Here is an 18,978-nt window from a genome sequence, read left to right on the forward strand (position 1 = left end):
GTTTGCTGACAGAGTGCGTTAACACACATTTCTGATCCATCTCCTTGATTAAACTGGCTGCCGAGAGAGGAATTGCAGTGTGAGTGTGAAGCCAGGGGCTGGGCAGGGATGAGAGCGGCCGGAGACGCGGCATCACCATGCAGCCGACTATCATCTCGTCTTGCCGTCCATTTTACACCACATAGAATTATGAAATCTGCCGTCAGCTCGTGCCCATTTTTGCAGACAGCGACCTTCCCATCCCAGCGATGACAATATAGGCCGACTGTAGGGAATGAAAACGCTCCCAAGATGGTCCGCGTCACAAACGCCCTGGGTTTAGTTATTCTCAGCGTCGCTCTCTTCATATTGTCGCTCATCAGTTACGTGTCGCTAAGGAAGGACAGCTTCTTCACCTCTTCTAAATATGACATGGGAGGTCCGAGAATCATGTTCCATGCAGGATTTCGGTGAGTAAGCTCAACAGTGATTGCATCGTCTATAGCTGATTTGATATGCTGTGTGTAAATATAAGTGTGCCACATTCGGCCTGTGCGCCTTGCTGCAACAGAGGAGCCTGGCCTAGTGCGCATTTATCAAATCTAAACATGAGATTTCCCCTTATATTTGGCGCTACGTTGAATCGACAGTCTGCCATCAGCCTCCTTTCAATCAAACCGGAGAGCTGTCCGAGGTGCTGATATTGCTTTGTAGTCTGGGGTGCTGGCAGTGACCTAAATGTTGACATCATGTCATATGGCTTGTGTTGGTCAGCACACTTTACATAAGAGCACTGTGGTTGTCTCTCAGGTCTCAGTTTGCCATGAATTTCCTGAACCCGTCCTTCATCCCGTTAAGCAATGTGCTGAATGAAGAGCTTCAAGGGAAACCCTCTAAATGGAAATTCAACAGGACTGCATTTTATCAGCAAAGGTAAGATAATGCTCTTGTAGCCGTTTTCCATTTTGAGCCCCACTCTCCTAAAGGGTTTGCGTCCTTGAAGAATATCTCTCATCCTCAGGATATGACATATGCAGCCTTTCTGCAGGGTTCAAAGCCTATGAAATGCACAGTTAGGGCACAGCTATTCTTCTCTCAGCCTTCCCAGCATCACATCCTCGGTCTTGGCAAGCATCTGCCTTGCTCAAGTGTCTTTGAGCAAGGCACTAAATCCAGGGACTCTGCCCTGCTGCTGACCCGACTCTGACTTCATTAAGGGGGGAGACAGACAAAGGGAATTTCTCTATGAATATAATGAATATTGAATATAATCACAAAATATAATTATCAAGTATCCCATGTAGTATTAAATCTTAAAGGGAACATTTCTCCCTCAGATAGCATCCGTCTGTGATGTTTAATGCATCTGAATAGTTAATTTCTAATGCAGTGATGTTTCCTAGGAATAGTTGCCACCAGGGTAGCAACTATTCCTCCTGGGGTCCACATATAAAACATAACAAAAACACATAACAAACATGCATACGATTAAACATCATCCTACCTCGCACCCCTAAATCCCCAACCCTCCCCACACTAATTACCCTCAAAATTTCATCTCATAAATTAATTAATAAAGTGCAGTTACACCACAATACACTACATGGTGTAATACACCAATGTGGTGTACCCACTTTCCCTCAAACTGCCTCTACTTCTACATCAATTAGCGACTTCCCATAATTCCCACAATGCCTTTTATCAAACCTCAGAGACTTTCTCATGCAAGAAAAAAGCAAGTTGCTTGTTGCTTTGTTGCATTGAGGTCTACTGAGGTAATTGCCGGGGGAGAAACTGTTATCGTTGCTTCTTCTATGGTGTATTTCTCCCTGTATGAATGTTGAACATCAATGAAGTCTTGAAAGAGAGCTGTTGCTCTTTGATTCTGAGCTGTTGTCACAAAAAAACTCATATTTATTGTTAAGGTTTTAGATAGCTGAGGAATCTCTAACTCTATTGCAGCTGTGCTGCAAATATCTCCACATGACATCACATCTATTTTTGGCCAGTTATCAAACAACAAAATGGATCCAGTAATGTGAGGTAAGTCAGCAGTAGCTGTTGTTTTAAGCATTTCAGTGTTTTATGGTAGAATTTCCCCTTATCTTCCAGAAAGGAGATCTTCAGCTACATTGACATCGCCAACAACTTCTCCCTTACCAAGAATAGTGTCCGCGTGGGCCAGCTGATGCACTTTGACTACTCCAGCCACAAATATGTCTTCTCCATCAGCAACAACTTTAAGTCTCTGCTCCCAGACACCTCTCCTATTCTCAACAGGCATTACAATGTGTGCGCCGTGGTAGGCAACAGCGGCATCCTTACAGGCAGCCATTGTGGCTCTGAAATTGATCAGGCCGACTTTGTCTTCCGCTGCAACTTCGCACCAACTGAGATCTACTCTAAGGATGTGGGCAGGAAGACCAACATGACCACCTTTAACCCCAGTATCTTGGAGAGGTATTACAACAACTTGCTGACAATTCAAGACAGGAATAACTTCTTCCTCAACCTGAAGAAGCTGGAGGGAGCCATCCTGTGGATCCCTGCCTTCTTCCTCCACACCTCAGCCACAGTGACCAGAACCCTGGTGGACTTCTTTGTGGAGCACAAGGGCCAGCTGAAGGTTGAACTGGCCTGGCCAGGCAACATCATGCAGGATGTCAATAAGTAAGAATGAGGGATATAATGCCGACATGATTCTTAGTTTAGTTTTGGTATAAAATAATAATAAAAAAAAAATAGAGTCCAAACATTGCTTGCGTGCTGCTCAAAAACTTTATCACAATAACATTTGGCGCCCATGTTTACTGTCCTCTGTGGAAGGCACTGATCCATGCTCAAAAGATAAATGTAGTGAAGTTTTTAGGAGCATTAATGTGCACCATCTATTTTTCATTTTGTACAATCTTTCTGCCCTGCACCTGCACAGCTTGTTTGTGTGTGCTCTGCATTTTCTAACTGCATAGTTTAGTCTGTGTACAACTGGACTGGATGATAGAGTCTAATGTGCAACAAAACTCAACATGGTGGAAAACACTAAAATAACAGAAATGCATCATAGCAAGGTAAATTTATAAGAAATTCAAATACACCCGATGAAGAAAATGACAGTATATCATAAGTGGTATTGCAGTAGTAAAAAAAGGTTGCATTTCCAATGGGACAGATGGTGGAAAAGGTGCTCAAAACCTTTATGCAAGTAAAGTCGGCAATAGTAAAAGACCCACATTCAAAATGTTACTTAACTGTAGAAGTATTAGAGGTATAATGTATTCAAAAATGCAAAAGTGATTGTGAATAGTGTTAAATCACTTATGTATTAACCTGTATTTTAATTTTGAGGTATTTTAATGTTGTAGCTCTAAATGCTCCACACATTGTTGGCTAGTTTTACACTAACAATAATGCATCAGATTTGATGTTTTGCATGTATACGTTTATTTTGCAAGGTGACTAGTTACAGCCATCAGATAAATGTAGTAGAGTATAAAGAACAATATTTCCTTCGTGAGGTAAAAGTATTAAGTCTCACAAAATGGAAACACTCAAGTAAAGTGCCACTGTCTCAAAACAGGACAGTGGTTGACTAAATATGCTTATTTTCTGTCCATCTCTGTTCACAGTATTCTGCTCACAGTGTTACTCACTACCCAGAATGTTTTTATAGGGAATCCTGAGGTATTAACATTTTTTCATAGACTTCACATGGGCTTAGTTTCTGATTTTGATTCTTATCTGCCCTGCAGATACTGGAAGACTAAAAACCTGGCTCCCAAGCGGCTCAGCACTGGAATCCTCATGTACACTTTGGCCTCGGCCATGTGTGAGGAGATCCACCTCTACGGCTTCTGGCCCTTTGGCTGGGACCCCAACACAGGCAAAGAGCTGCCCTACCACTACTATGACAAGAAAGGGACCAAATTCACCACCAAGTGGCAGGAGACCCACCAGCTGCCCAGCGAGTTCAAGCTGCTCTATAAGATGCACGGGGAAGGCGTGACCAAACTCAGCCTGTCACACTGCACTTAGACATTCTGCTGGCGCCAGGCGTCGGGTGCGGACGGTTAACAGGTGACTCCAGAGACCGTGATCCAAATACATCAGCTCAGCTCAAACTTTTGTTGTGACGCAGACCTGCAATGCATGATAAGGCATTTCATGACACCCTCATTCTAGAAACGCACACACACACGACGCCAACACTGCATCTAGCCTCAATCACATGGTCATTCGCACGAAGCTGTCGGGGTTACACGGGATGTAAATTATGGACTTATCACAGCTGTGTTGTTACTCCTTTGGTAATGTTGTGTTCGATACTACAGATTAGACGTGCTGCTCACTTGCCTCCCATTGTTGTCCTTTGCATGGCTGCCGGTAGTGGCTGAAGAGCTTGAATAGAACAAACATCGTCTATCCTAACTGGAGTCCACAGGAGATTCAACTGTAATAATAAAATCTTCCCAATTCCGTTTGTGAGAGAGAACACAGTATTGATTGAGGTATAATGTTACCATTAAGCCTTTTACAAAGATATACTGATTCTGTACACTTTAATCACTGCCTAATCTCAGGGAGGGAGTTAGATCAGTGTTTTTTGCAATCAGATTCAGTGCCTCAGTAGAGGTGCAAATCCTGTTTTCAGTCCTTTTTTTCCCACTGGGTGTGTCAGTCTGCACTGCTCTGGAAGACGGCATTTGTTTACAATGCTGTGCCCTACACCTGTATGTCTTTTATTGCCCTGAGGAGGGTGCGCTTCAAATTTTAAGATTCTTCAGATTTGGAAAATATTATCAACATTCCTACAACAAGCCATAGATGCATCTTATTTTTGGTGGAAGTATAGTATCTTATCATTGTAATAGAGAGTTTTAGAAAAAGGTATAGGCCTAAATGAGTTTCTGAGACTATAAGACATATAAAAATATATTCAAAAACACTGCAAGGAAATACAGTTTATCTTACATTTTGGACACTCAGCATAAAAAAAAAAAAATATTTCAACTATACTAACTGGATGACAAATTGTTGTTCACTACTCTTATACTCTTATTCAACCACAAAAAATGACAGATTGTATCCAGTACATTAGTTATCACAGAGCTTTTGTTGACAAAGGGAAAATTTATTTATTAATCACATAACCATATCATAGCCAATACTTGACATAACTCCCAGAAACTCACTCTACATAACTATATCACTTCTAATATTACTTAAATCAGAGAAATTAACTGTTTATCTATTGCATCTTGTTTAAAGAGCATGATCCATTATTTAAATGGCAATGCATGCGAGAAGCACTAACAAATCTTTCAGGCTAGTTTTATACAACCTTTTTGAAGATTGTTTTGAGGGTAAAACTGAGTTCTTTGCTATTGTTTATATCTCTGATGATATTCCTTAGAATATCACTAGTGACTTTATATGAGAGATGTTTCAAGGAAAACAAATGAAAAAAAATATCTATTCCTATATTCCACATGGGACCAAATCTCTATTGCTCATTTTGTCTCAAACAAAACAGAAAAGAACAGACTTTATTTTTGTATCTGTAGATTTATCTCGGCTTCTCCAACAAAAGGCAAGCCTATCATGCCAAACTGAACTTGGGCTGGGCTCGTGGGTTGGGTTGGTGACGAAGGATGACTGGGCCCAAACAGTGATAGCCAGCCACATGACGGCCTCATGACTTGCAGCACGTGTTCATGCTGAATTTTAAGCTTAGAGGAGAGTTTTAACACACACACACACACACACACACACACACACACAGAGGGGTGCAGTCATTTCAGAAGAGGCGCGGCTTTGTGCTTGTTCAGCTTTAGCATGGTAGGGATATGAATCCTTGTCGCTCGTCATATCGTCTCACACACCTTTCTCCATCTGTGCTGGCAAACACAATGCACCCATCAACAGGAAAACCATGAAAAAAAAAAAAAAAACAACAAAAAAAATCTGACGTTAGTATTAATGGTTGAATTTTAGGCTATCTAGTTAACTGTCATGAATGTGTATATTTGAGAGTAAATTCTGTAGTCACACATAGAATGTTTTGTAAGTACACCAAAGAGCACCTGAACTGTTCAAAAGGAAGAAATGTTCATTTAACTGAATGTGGAGTAATTTTTTTTCGATTTTGGATGCTGTGTGACGACTAACATATTATTGTAGACGAAATAACGTTGTTCTTTAATTTGATATAGGATGTCAAAACTGTTGTATTACAAAGGGGAATTAGCTACTACGTGGTAATCCTTATTAAACATGTAAACTTTTTCAGCTTCATCCAAGGTATTGTGGTGGAAATGTACTGTCTGTGACCCCATGAATGTCTTCCTATCAATCGTTTTGTTCTTTGGCAAACACATCTTGGCACTGAATGCTGGACGATACATATCCCCTCTGAAAATGTTGTCTTTGGTTCTCAAAATCGATGCGTAGAACGTTTTGTAGATGAAAATGACACTAATGGGATCTGTGCAGATTGTAGTTCCATTCAGAATAACAATAGAACGTTTTGTGCATTATGCTTTTCCATGACAAGTGGAAGTCATTATTTAATCATAAAACGACTTTATTCAAAATGCAGCGTACAGCATCTGCTCTGAGAACCCTTTAACATTCTTGTATATTCTTCAGTCTGCATGGTAATATTGATCCATAATCCATAAAAAAAGCCTAGCTGCTTATGTACATGTCGTATAAAAGTCAGAACTCATGTAAGGGACTTTGCTATCTTGGTTGTTCTAACAAAAATTATCGTCCATATAAGAAATGTAACCATGACTTCAGTGTTTTTCGATTATACTCCATGATAAATATACGTTATGTGCCTGCATTTTCCTTCCATCAATGCCTCAATGTGTCAAATAAAACAGTATTTTTCTCTGATATGGCCATTTTGAAATTATAATGCATCTTTTTTTCTGGTGGTGTATTAAAGAACAGATACCAGTTGTTATGACAGGATCTCCCATGCATTTCAAGTTAGGGTTTCCAGATTTCTTTTTCTTTCCAAAAAAGAAAAAGAAAAAGAAAAAGAAATAAAATTAAATTTGCTACACCACACTGACATAAACTTGAATATGGGCAATTGAAATACACAGGTTGTGAATAAATAGCATTACAGTGCAGCAAATGAGGTTATACTCTTTATCACATGCTTTGACATTAATGTTTGTTAGGATACGTATCCTTTAACACTTAATGGACCAGTTTTCCAAAGCTGTATTCCTCTCAAATGTAGATCATATTTTTTTTTTGTTAATTTCAGCATCTCAAATAATCTTCTGCCTTGGACTGAGCAAGCTCCACCCACCAGGCACCCCAGACAGGCTCCAGCAAACACTAGAATCTCAAAATACAGTGCTGACCCCCCCCCCCCCCAAAAAAAAAAACAAAAACAAAAACATAGAAATGAAAAACATGTCCGCCTATCAGCAGGCACATCTCCTCTGGACTGGGGCCTCCGTCGCCACCTCATGGCTGGTGACGGGGCTGCCGTTGGGTTCGCAGCTTTGCGCCCCGTCCGAGCTCTGCTCCATCCTCTTCATCACCAGGTGGAGCAGGGTGGTCACCGCCTTGTCCACATCCACACCCGTCGCCGCACTCGTCTCAAAGTAGGGGATCCTGAAGAGCAGGAGGGGAGGAGGAGAGAGACGTTTAGAAAAGACGAACTACAAACTAGGGCTGGGCATTAAATCAATATCATCATATATTGTGTTTAAAACAGGTCATATCAGGATAAAATTATGATTGTAATATCATGAAAACTAATACTTACTTCTAGATGAATGATAAAAAACATATATAAACTCAAATTTCTTTTGCATATTTGAGGAAGTATTATTTCAGTCACACAGTTTTGATTTGATATCACACTTGACATCACCAGGCAACACATAAAGAATATCAGATGGTTTATTTATCATGTTTATTTCATACAAAAGAGAAGATGTTGTTTGACATATAGATATTGAAAAGATGTACCCGTGATTATCATGATAAATTACTTCTTCTGGATTGCCCAGCTCTAACATAATCTCATATTCTTTGTGACTGTGTGTTAAGTCTTGACCAGCCACAAAAGAAGCTCCATGTTCATTAGGAGAGTCAGCAGCAGCTCAGTGTCACCATCTTCTGGTGAAATGGTGAGAAAAGCTAAGTAATACAAAGGCAAACCTGTTTGGAGCAATGTGTGAGGCGAGTCCTGGCTATTTGTGTGGAATGACTCAGCCGAGGGAAATCAGTGCAAAGTCACACTAGTCATCTGCTTTCAGTCTGAAATACATCCACATGTGCTCGTAAAAAACCAAACGGGCCTATATTCATCTTCACAAGTTTCACATAGGCTCACACTTTGCCCACAGCATCTCACCCAGCAGTAATAACAGTAATTTATGCCTCACCCATATCTGTCTGCCAGATCTTTGGCTTGTCTGCCGTGGACGTCCCTCAGGTCCTGGAGGTCTGCTTTAGTGCCCACCAAGATTATGTCTGGGCTGTCACAATATGCATTGGCCTGTAGCTGACCTGCACCGACAAAGAGACAATCATTTACTCCCCTGTAATGCAAATGAATATGTATGACAGGACAAACTGACAAATTTAAACCTGTGTTTGCCAGTTAGGACACCAACCAAGAAACTGGGTGCAAATGTCAAGGTGTTGTAAAAAAAAAAAAAAAAAAAAAAAAGAGCATCTGTCTTTTTTGAGCCATCCCTGTATAAATAAGATAAAAATAAATAAATAAATAAATAAATAACTGTATTCCCATGCCTAAGCTGACAGTAGAAACTTAGCATCTTGTGGCATTAACAAGATAGATAACATTTTGAAAGGCATTTTCATAGTAAACTCTTGGATGATGACAGTCTGAAGCTGTCATAAAAGAGCATGTATGCTCATATCAGCCAGTTTGATGGAGCAGTCTGGCTGAGGCCAGGTCCCTGATCTAAAACACAGCAGGCTGCTAAAATGATGCCACATACTCATCCAGTTCCTGACGTTGAGGAAGCTTTGCTGATTGGTCAAGTCAAACATCAGCAGAAAGCCCATGGCATCTCTGAAGAAAGCTGTAGTGAGACTCCTGAATCTAAAAAAGAAAGGGAAAAAAAACAGCGCACAGCTATTATTGCACAACACCACTGTTTTTTTTTTTTTCCAAGTCCATCATAATACTAGTGGATATTATGGACAAAAATGAACAAGAGGATTTCAATGTGGAAATTAAACTGAATATTCATCTGTATTTGTTCATAAGGTGTGATACCTCTCCTGTCCTGCTGTGTCCCACAGCTGTAGATGGACTCTGAAATTTTTCTCGGTGGTCCCATCAGCGTCCGTCCCCGTGTACATCTGAACCAAACCACAGAGAATAACGCATCAGTGGTACACCCAAACCCAGAAAACATAAATTTAAAACACACACACATTGTATCAATGTTAAAATATCAATACTTCTTCTTAATAGTAGACGCTTTTAAGGCCTTACATGGGTTTTGTGCAAACACATTTAAGAGGTTAAATATGTACATATCCATTCTCTTTACACATTTAAGAGGTTAAATATGTAAAATAATGAATAATATAGTGTAATAAATTTAAAATAATAGTCTTCATCAAGTCTTTGAGGCAAGATATTACACTGGGTTGACTGGGTTGACTTTGTCTACATGAATGCTGTGGTATTTTCACATTGCATCACTCACCACCCTCTTTTCCCTGAAGTCAATCCCCACTGTGCTGGTGAACTTGCGGTTGAACTTGTTGTCGGTGTACCTGTAGAGGAAGGTGGTCTTTCCCACCCCCGAGTCCCCCAGTGCCAGCAGCTTGATCAGATAGTCATAGTCCCCATCAGCCATTGTGCAGCTGGGTGCTCAACCTGCCCTGGAGTTGAAGTCACAGTAAATGCTATGCCGATTTGATGCATCATGTACCAAAGTCGAAGCTGGAAAACGTTGCTGCAGGGCCGCTCATAAATGCTCTCTTTGTTCCTACAGTGCACAATTACCCCTTAACCCCGTACTGTGCTTTACAGTAAGTGCTTATATGGTGAATACACTTGGAGGAGAAAAAAAAAAAAAGGTGAAACACTTCCATCTAGGAGGCACAGCTGAAATTCTCACTGTGAGGGTGCGGGAACATCACACAGGCTTAGCGAGACGTCATAACTCCCCAGTCATTAGAAGCTGATCAGAGAGGGGCTAGCACATGACTGGAGCTGGCTTCCACATGAGCAGTCAAATGCCTCTCGAGAGTTTTCTCCGACTGCTGAGCAAAACATTGCCTGTTCCGCAGACAGAACTCCTTTTATTGACTATGGGCTATGGCCAGACAGCTCAACACAGCGTGACGCCACTCAGGTCAATGCACTGCCTCAGTTACACTTGCATCTTGTGAAAGGCATTTAACGATGGCATGGAAAATACAAAAATCGGTTCGGAAGAAATCGTTCATGTCCCTTATGGGCAAGGAGAATCTTAAAGAATGTCAGTCTTCATTCATTCTTTAACACCGTTAGTCAGGAAATAAATTCTGTCATGCAAGTCAGATTCTATTACTACAGCGATGACAGGATATGGGATACTCAGATGAAATGTGGTGTCATTCCCCAAGTGCCTGATTAAAGGTATTGGATTCTATACAATCAGCAGAGCTAGGACAGGGAGGGGAGAGGCTGAGTAAACAGGATGACAAAACTCCTTAACTTGCACTAAGTAATACATGCATCCGACACCATCACTTCCATTCTCTTGAGTAAAAAATAACAAAAAAAAAACAAACAAAAACACAGACTTGAATCTCTCGCAAGCAATCAAATTTAGACCACCTCTAAACATAACCCCACGCAGGAGAATCTTTTTTTATTTTGTAAAGCAAACGTGGACCCAGCATCCAAATGATAAAAGGACATCAAACATGATTAAATCAGCAGTGCCACAGCTCCCCTGAGCAAACAAGAAATAATAACCATCTACCTTACCAATTTAGCCGGAAGAAGTGCCAACTTCCATTCAGAAGGAGCTGAACTCGCCCTGGTTAAGTAAAATAGTCACTATCATGATGCGATTGGACATACTATAGCCTAAACCTTTCCCCTTCTCACATGTGATCCAGGGAGGAGTTTCAGACTAAGGAGAACCAAACAGGGCTGTGTGTTCACAGACCTTGAATTCTCTGGTATTTCTCATGAGGAAAGAGGCTCTTTGAAAACTGGATTGGGTCCCTGTCGACAAATAATGTGTGCCTCTGTGGATTTCAGTGGAAATCGTCCAACTGGGAGCCGGCCCCTTTTCAGAGGCTCAGGGAAGTAATCCTGCTCCCCAAAACATTGTTCCACAAAAAGAAAACGGCAAACAACAGCTTAAGGGTAATTTTAGATCTTATTAAGACGAGGGGATACTTAATGCCATTAGCCAGTGTAAAATATTGTAATCATAATGTCTTGTTCAACTGTTCAACAGCAAACATTGGGATTATGAGGAATGACATAATAAGGCCAACTGGAGAACTGAAAATTTTTGGGGAGACGGACTCCGTAAATAATGTTCAGTACATGTGCAAAATCATGCAGCTTTTTAGTAGTCAATTCAGTATACAGTTTCATAACAAAATCTTTTTTAATTTCCAAAAAAAAGGCAACAAGATTGAGAGATGACAGAGAGAGAATAATAAGAACAACAGACCAAAATAAGAGTTTTCGTCCACATTTTTCACAGTCTTAAACTGTCTTGAGCTCTACTTTGCATTCAGTTCACAGTGGGAGACTCTAATTGGGTTTGAAGTACTTCAGCAAGTTGTTTGCCTGGCTGCTTTTTCCTGCAGCCTTTCTGTCTTTCGTCACTGAGCCCCTGCCCTGTTTCCAAGAGGAGGGGGTCTTCAAGACCGGCCTCTGCTGCTTCCATGTGGACATGAGCTCCCTCTGGACATCAAGCGGAAGCTCGGAGAACACTTTAGGGTCCACGTCTGCCGGGAACTCACAGTCAGAAGACCACGTTCTCCTCTCTTCCATAACTGTGTCTCCTGCTGCTGTTTTCAGGCCCGCGGGCAACTGGAGATTCACGGTGGTTTCTCTGTCAGACGGATCCACACTACTTACAGCGTCTTTTTTGTCTTTGAGATTATGTGAGTCACTGAATGACCATAAAGCAGTCTTGGAGGCGGGCGGACATTGCTGAGGGGGATTCTTAGATATGCGGGGGCCATCAAAGGCTGCTACTGTGGCAGCCTGGCTTGTGGAAGGTGTGAGGGGGCTTGAGAGGGAGTTTGCATAAGCGTGAGATAACAGTTCCCTCTGGATCTCCTCAGGAAGGTGCCTGAACACGTCCGGGTCCACGTTGGGGGGCAGCTTAGGTGTGTTATTGGTTTCATCGGGGTGTAATCCTGATGTGCAGCTGGACATTTTCTGAGGATGTGGAGCCGCTGCAGAAACAACAGGGCTCTCTTTTGTGGGCAGGCCAAGCAGACCTCTCTTAGCACTGGGAGGGTTTCCTGGGGATGCTGACATTTGTGGAGTATCTTGTGTAACCATACCCTGTGTGCTACTGTGCTCCATGTCACATCCAAATCGATGATCCATGAAGCGACCGCTTTCAAAGAAATCATCCTATTGGAGAATAAAAAGGGAGGCGTATGAATGATTCCCAGAATGTTTGAACAGCTCAAACCAAATAATAAAAATAACTAATTTATGCATCTTTGAAGGGAAAATCATTAGTCATCATGCAGCAGGGCTTTAGAACATTCCGTGCAAAATTCAAAGTATAATTTAAAAGAATGTTAAAAAAAAAAAATGGAATGAAACAGTATCTGAAAGGTGATGACCAGCCACATTATATTAAATTACTTGACAGTTAGACAGAGTTACCTGATTTTGTGCGGAGCTCTGTGTTTTTTTGGGAGACGTGCCTTGTTTGAAGAAGGAGGTTATGGAGCCCTTGCTGCCGGCTGAAGCCGCCCTGGACTGCAGGTTAGCGAAGCAAACGTTTATGAGCGTGAGGTGGAAGGCTGTGTTGGAGTCCACCATCTTGTGGAAGAGCTTCATGGCCATGCTGACCAGCTGGACCAGGGCATCACCGCTGCCTAAGGAAGACAGTACATTCATACATTAATTGTGAATTCAGAACATGCAAACTCTAGGGATGACGATAGCTTATCCGAATCCTTAACCCTCCTGTTATGTTCAAATTTTACTAACATCCCTTATGTTTGGGGTCAATTTGACCCCAGCAGTTTAAACCTCAACAAAATTATTATAATTAAAATTGTTACCAAAGTTTATGTGTCAGGTACTTTATGTTTCTTTGTTGACTACCTAAATAGTCCTTTGAATAAAACATAACTCCCCCCCACCCCCACTTATACATCCAGTATTCCTGTTACGCGACTATGGAAAAATATGCAAATCACCATAAAATCTCACTGATTTACCTAAAATTGGAAAGAAATATCTTTTTGGTGTTTTAATGGCTATATATTATTTCTAAGAACAGATTTTTGTTATTTATAACATTTGGAAAGAAAATCAATTTCTATTATCAAGGATAGTAACATGTCTTATGTTCGGGGTCAATTTGACCCCAGGAAAAAGAAACACAACTTCTGAGTGAGTAACCCAATGTAGACCTACAAATGGGTCACATCCAAGTCTTTCCAGCTGTCCCCATACACACACCTCCCCTCTAAGTTTGTCATCACAAGTATATCCCCACCTGATGGTGTTACAAAGAGCTCAAATGCTGATTTTATGTCTTGGACATGGCTGACAGTGTATCTGCTGGGGCCTGGAACCATTTTGATGACATTAGCAGCACCAAGTCTACCCTATTGTTCATGTGGGGAGAGGGACCATGATACCTCTCCATTTTTGGAAGGTAACGTGTCTGCTGCTGGTTGAGAGACAACAGGAGGGTCAGAACTGAGGGTTTCATTCTCATCAGAGGATGCCTCATAACCAGGGTCCTCCTCAACATGATCCTCTGTCTCAGACACGTTCTCCTCTGTGTCACTTTCACTGTCAAAGAGCTGTGACAAAACCTCACTGGCAGAAAACCTTTGCTTCGCGTTCATATTCAACTGAGAGAGAGCAACATGTGATAGTACACAGCGCAACAAGAGAAATTATTTAGAAGGCTGCTGTGCAAGATTCTATATGTTTGCCCCCCCCCCCATGTGGTGGGAACTATCAATGTCCTCATGGGAACCATATTTCCCCACCCTCATAGTGCGGGAAATATCAAAGTTCTTGTAGGTATTATGTTTTCCCCTCCCCAATATCTCCCCCCATATCCACCAATGTCAGTGGTTCCCGTACTACTTCAGGTATGGTTATGTTAGGTTAGGGCCCTAAAGCAGAGGGAAGTTTTTTGAAGATTATCAAATTGCATGTTACAGTGACCTCATTTTCATCCAAAACAACCAAAAAAAATTGTGTAAAACGGTGTTTTATACAGCTAAAACAGCCTGGGGTCAAATTGACCCCAAACACCACCGATGCGTACAAAATGCGTACAGGACACTGAAAACATATCATCATGTTAATTTCATGTTTACCTGGTAGTATCCACTAAATTAGGAAAAGTCATAAAATATGAAGCAAAAAAAATTATGTTAAGTATGTATTTAGAGACGTTAAAAACTGAATGGGGTCAAATTGACCCCAAACATAATAGGAGGGTTAATTAATTATTATTATTATTATTATTATTATTATTATTATTTTTTCACTTTGAGCGGAACTGCATTCCTTGAGACAGTAAAAAAGCAGTGTAACAGTGTCCCACTCTCATTCATATTCAAGGACTTATCAATTACTTTAAAAAGTCTGTCTTAGTGAAATTCACGTACTCAAAATTGGCATGTTTTGGGGTAACACTGCTCTTGTCACTGATGGTCCTCTAAGACCTGCTGGTTTTCTGTCCTACCAGGCAGGTGAATACATTCCCAAAGCATCTTAGATGTAATTCAGTCCATCATCAGATGGCTACATTTAAAACCAGCAAGGCTCTGAGTGCAGGGATTGAAATCCACATGACCTTGAACAAAATTCTACATCACAGAAGTGTAAATATTTTCTCATGATCTGGTCAAATCAATGAATCCTGGTGAAATCAAGCTAACTGCCACGATATCAAATATCCACCATCCATATTCCTCAGTATGTGATCATGCTAGGACAGAGGACATCCAGACAGTTGGAGCATACTGATCAATTTGGGTGCCGCATTACAATAAACAAATCAAGTGGGCCAATTTCAAGGCCCTCCATTCAGAGAGAGACCGCCTTCATTTATTTTCGAAAAGGCTTAAGTCCATATTTTATTTTTCTCAAATCCACAAAAGATAAAACCTCCACATATACAGACTTAGACTCAATGGACTGTGCCTACATGACAGGCAGCAACATTATACTTTACAAGCCTACCGGAGGTGATCTTATGGCCGATGTGGTTGGGGATGGGACACTGGCGGCTCTCCCGACTGAACCACTTGTTGGTCGCCGAGTATCTTCGAATGGTCAGTCTGAAGGTTTGCGGCTGCCTGCCATCTTTGTGCATCCTGGTTTCCCAGCAAATTCAAACTGGTTAGATTTGCTGGCTCGTGTCAAAAAGACGGCAGTGACAGATCGGAGTCTGTAAAACTGGCCCACCTGTCCACTAGACTGCTCAACAGGTCTTGAATCTTCTGCAGAACATCTTTAGTGGAGGACATTTTCTTGAAAGAGTCTTCATCGCTGAGAGACTGAAACATAGTGGAAATAACATGAAAGACAAAAATGTCATGAACAATTACTTTACCAGATGCAGATATTTCAGTTTTTTAAATGTAATACTTGTCTGATAATCTGTTTTAGAAGAAAAGTTTAAAAAAAGCAAGTGACATAGCTACATTATTATTATAGTAGTATTCTCATTGTGATGCCTTATATTTCTGTATGTGTCTCTGTTCTAATTAAATAACTTACTCAGCACTCGTTTGAAGATGTGACTTAACTGACTTAACCCTGCCAATTCTGTAGTGTAATTCAAACAGACAGGGGGGCTGTGGCATTTGGGGATCAGGTGTGGATATGTGCAGCAAGAGGCATTTCATTTTATCAGTGATGTCATTTACATGCAAAAATATTCTGTTTTTTTTCCCTTATTCTGAAAAAGACAATATTCCTACTAAGCTGTTTACATGGTTGCTTTGATTTTATTTATTTATGGCTAGAGTTAAAACAAATCCAAAGGATGACATGTAAAAGTGAATGCACTTATTTCCAACATGGTCCTTAAAGATGTAAACACATAAGACAACATTTAACAGGACACAACCTCTAAACACATATAAACACACACAACATCTCAACATCCGGAAACATAACATTCATTAAATCAAAATGAATGAAATGAATATCTGACTAATATTTCTGTTAACAGTAATAGTAGTAATAATTTCCGTTATAGTAATAGATTAATAAATTCCCCTGCAGTGCTGCCCTACCTGTGGAGCCCCAGTTGGTGTGACTGGAGTATCATCTCTGCCCAGGGCCAGATTCCTCAGGCGCTGAGCGCTGGACGCTCCAAACTCTTTCACCAAATCCGCCAGTGGGAAGAGCTGCAGGTCCTGCACACTGACCACTCCCAGGGCTTGAAGCCTCTTAGCGGTTTGGTGTCCCACTCCTGAGAAAAACACAATTGAACCACAAGTTTAGAGGGAGGGATAACTGCTATAAATGCAAAGTGTAGGTTAAATATTGTTAAACTAAAAAAAAATGTAAACAAAAAGGGAAGGGGACAGAAACTCGTTGAAATAACTGAGGGAAATGACTTAAGCATCACTGGAAAATAAGTGGAAAGTCTATCATTTAAAAGTGTCATTTTTATTTAAACTAAACCTAAATCAGTGTAAAGGACTTTAAGCTTTAAGGCAAACACACAAAAGTAGTCACTGCTGTTTGCTTTTATATCGCAGGATCCATACATCACCTGGTGAAGAACTGTCAGAGTTTCTTTACCTGGTACTTTACGGATCCCGCTTAGACTGCTCATGATTTCGCTGATGTCCTCCGACAGCAGGGTGGTCTGCTGATTGGGTTTGAAGCTGCCTGACACCAGTTTGGCCAGCAGTTTACTGGTAGCGATGCCAGCACAGCCTGTCAGGCCCAGTCTGCTGTTGATGGCCTCTCTCAGCTCTGCTGCGATGTGTGAGCCTAAAGCCAACCGCGGGTGATCGCCGGCTTTGGCATCTGCACCTGAGCACCCAAAACACAACAAAAACACTTTAACAGATAAGATGTTTTTCACTGAATCTGAGATGAACAGACACTGGACATCTTTCAAAAAAAAAAAAAAAAAAAACCCAATGCAATGATGGACATTTCCTGCAGTGGGAAACTGAAAGCCCAATGCAAATGCGTCACAATTTTAGCCTCTTTGCTCGTTTCACAAGCCATTTCCCGGTTTCCACGAGCCAGATGCACGGCTAGAACCACAGTGACTTACTCAGACGGTTGTACACGTGGCCTTTAAATGAACAGCTGCTCGATTCTGGCGTCTCTTTCAGCCTTTTCTCTACCATCTCTGTGACGTCCACAAAGTTCTCATCAAATCCCAGCCTCTCTACGAGTGGACAGCTGGACATCAGCAGCTCTGGATGGAGGACAAGACGAGGCACATAAAGGTCAGCGGCTGCTTCTCTCACAAAACTAGAAAGGTTGATTTTGTAGTCTGTAGTTTCGTGTACCCGATATATAACAGTAGTCAATTAATTCACATTTATCTAAACAGACGGTGCTGCAGGATGCCCCGCTTTGATGTATTTGATCCTACCTGTGACTTTGTAGGACATTTCCCTGTAGTGTGTCAGGTCCTCTCCTTTCACCAGCACCAGCTGAGGGCATTTCTCCTTTGCATCCGTCACTGACATCAGCTTGGTGACACCGTGCTCCCTTGCCACATAGTTACACGTGACTATGATGTACTTCTGCTGAATACCTAACGGATTAGAGAAGAGTTGCAAAGATTAGTGCCAACACATACAAGAACCACCTTTTTTTTTTTTTTTTAGGGGTTCAGTGATTCCCATCAGTGATGTTTGTGTCGCCTTGCCAAGCAAACATGGGACAAATTCAGATTCAAGACACAACTTGTAAAATAATCACATCATTTTCCTGCCCATACATGAAAGGTCTTCAGAAGGTGCAACCATCTCTGCCCCTTCTTACAGATCTTGTCCATATTTTCCTCAACTTTGCAACAGATTAGATTGGATGAAACAAATGAATTACACCAGTTTACCTAAGGGGACACTCCTCAGAGCTGGGTTTCTGATCATTTCCACCTGGGCATAGAAGCAGTCCAAGTCGAGATGCAGGATGACTCTTTGTGCAGGTGTTGGTGGTGGTGTCTTACTGAAGGTGGACCCTGAAACTGAAAACAATATCAGAATTAATTAGTATCAAGCAGACACACTAATTAAATGCACTGACTGACATATTATGTGGGCCATGCTGGGTTTGTTTGACTTTATTTTGTTATGTTTAGCCCTGGATTTGTGTTTTCTCCTCTTTGCTGTGTAAATGCAGCGTCGTTTATGCACTTTGTTCTGCTCTTCGTGTTTTTTACTACTCATCGGCAGAGGTAAATAAGGGTCCTGTTTGTTTACCGGAGGCTGTGACTTCAGAGTCCGTGAAGCTGCTCCTCCACTCCGTTTCGTCCTCGTCGACTTCCTCGTCGCTGTTCTCCATGCTAACACGGCAACACACAGATTTTACGTCTTAACACACACTACTGACACGATACTGTTGACGCTGTCTGTGTTTGGGTGCTGCTGTAGGAAAACATGTGTAAAGCTAGACGCTGTCCTGCAACCCTGCAACTGCGCTTTCCTGGTTGACGCTGGCTCGGTTTTGTGAAACACTGCCACCTGTCGCTTGGAGGGCTTACTGCAACACGACAAAACACCGGTGAACTTGTGGAGTGTTGAATTAAAATTCCCGTACACAGCTAT

The 18,978-nt window shown here is 41.4% G+C and overlaps 3 protein-coding genes across 4 annotated transcripts; 1 reads left to right on the top strand and 2 right to left on the bottom strand.

The window, feature by feature from the left end:
* The first annotated feature begins 79 nt into the window (after nt 1-79).
* On the top strand, nt 80-6,876 carry st8sia3 (ST8 alpha-N-acetyl-neuraminide alpha-2,8-sialyltransferase 3). Its single transcript, XM_030060188.1, has 4 exons — nt 80-449; nt 790-912; nt 2,092-2,649; nt 3,729-6,876. The coding sequence occupies exons 1-4, from the start codon at nt 292-294 to the stop codon at nt 4,009-4,011; spliced, it is 1,122 nt and encodes a 373-aa protein (XP_029916048.1). The 5' UTR covers nt 80-291; the 3' UTR covers nt 4,012-6,876.
* A 519-nt stretch (nt 6,877-7,395) lies between these two features.
* LOC115365273 (ras-related protein Rab-27B-like) lies at nt 7,396-11,063 on the bottom strand. The gene is made up of 6 exons (XM_030060194.1): nt 10,970-11,063; nt 9,696-9,873; nt 9,257-9,342; nt 8,976-9,079; nt 8,394-8,517; nt 7,396-7,614 (listed from the first exon to the last, which is right to left on the bottom strand). The coding sequence occupies exons 2-6, from the start codon at nt 9,846-9,848 to the stop codon at nt 7,422-7,424; spliced, it is 660 nt and encodes a 219-aa protein (XP_029916054.1). The 5' UTR covers nt 9,849-9,873; nt 10,970-11,063; the 3' UTR covers nt 7,396-7,421.
* poli (polymerase (DNA directed) iota) lies at nt 10,818-18,874 on the bottom strand. 2 transcript variants are annotated; one of them, XM_030060167.1, is made up of 10 exons: nt 18,634-18,874; nt 18,267-18,398; nt 17,799-17,963; nt 17,472-17,618; nt 16,985-17,221; nt 16,471-16,649; nt 15,635-15,726; nt 15,410-15,543; nt 12,854-13,068; nt 10,818-12,592 (listed from the first exon to the last, which is right to left on the bottom strand). In XM_030060167.1, the coding sequence occupies exons 1-10, from the start codon at nt 18,713-18,715 to the stop codon at nt 11,756-11,758; spliced, it is 2,220 nt and encodes a 739-aa protein (XP_029916027.1). In that variant the 5' UTR covers nt 18,716-18,874; the 3' UTR covers nt 10,818-11,755. The 2 variants fall into 2 exon arrangements, with proteins under 2 accessions (XP_029916027.1, XP_029916028.1); XM_030060168.1 differs by having other exon boundaries at nt 12,460-12,592; nt 12,895-13,068.
* Nucleotides 18,875-18,978: the final 104 nt, after the last annotated feature.

This window comes from Myripristis murdjan, chromosome 9, assembly GCF_902150065.1.
Source record: "Myripristis murdjan chromosome 9, fMyrMur1.1, whole genome shotgun sequence".
Classification (NCBI taxonomy): domain Eukaryota; kingdom Metazoa; phylum Chordata; class Actinopteri; order Holocentriformes; family Holocentridae; genus Myripristis; species Myripristis murdjan.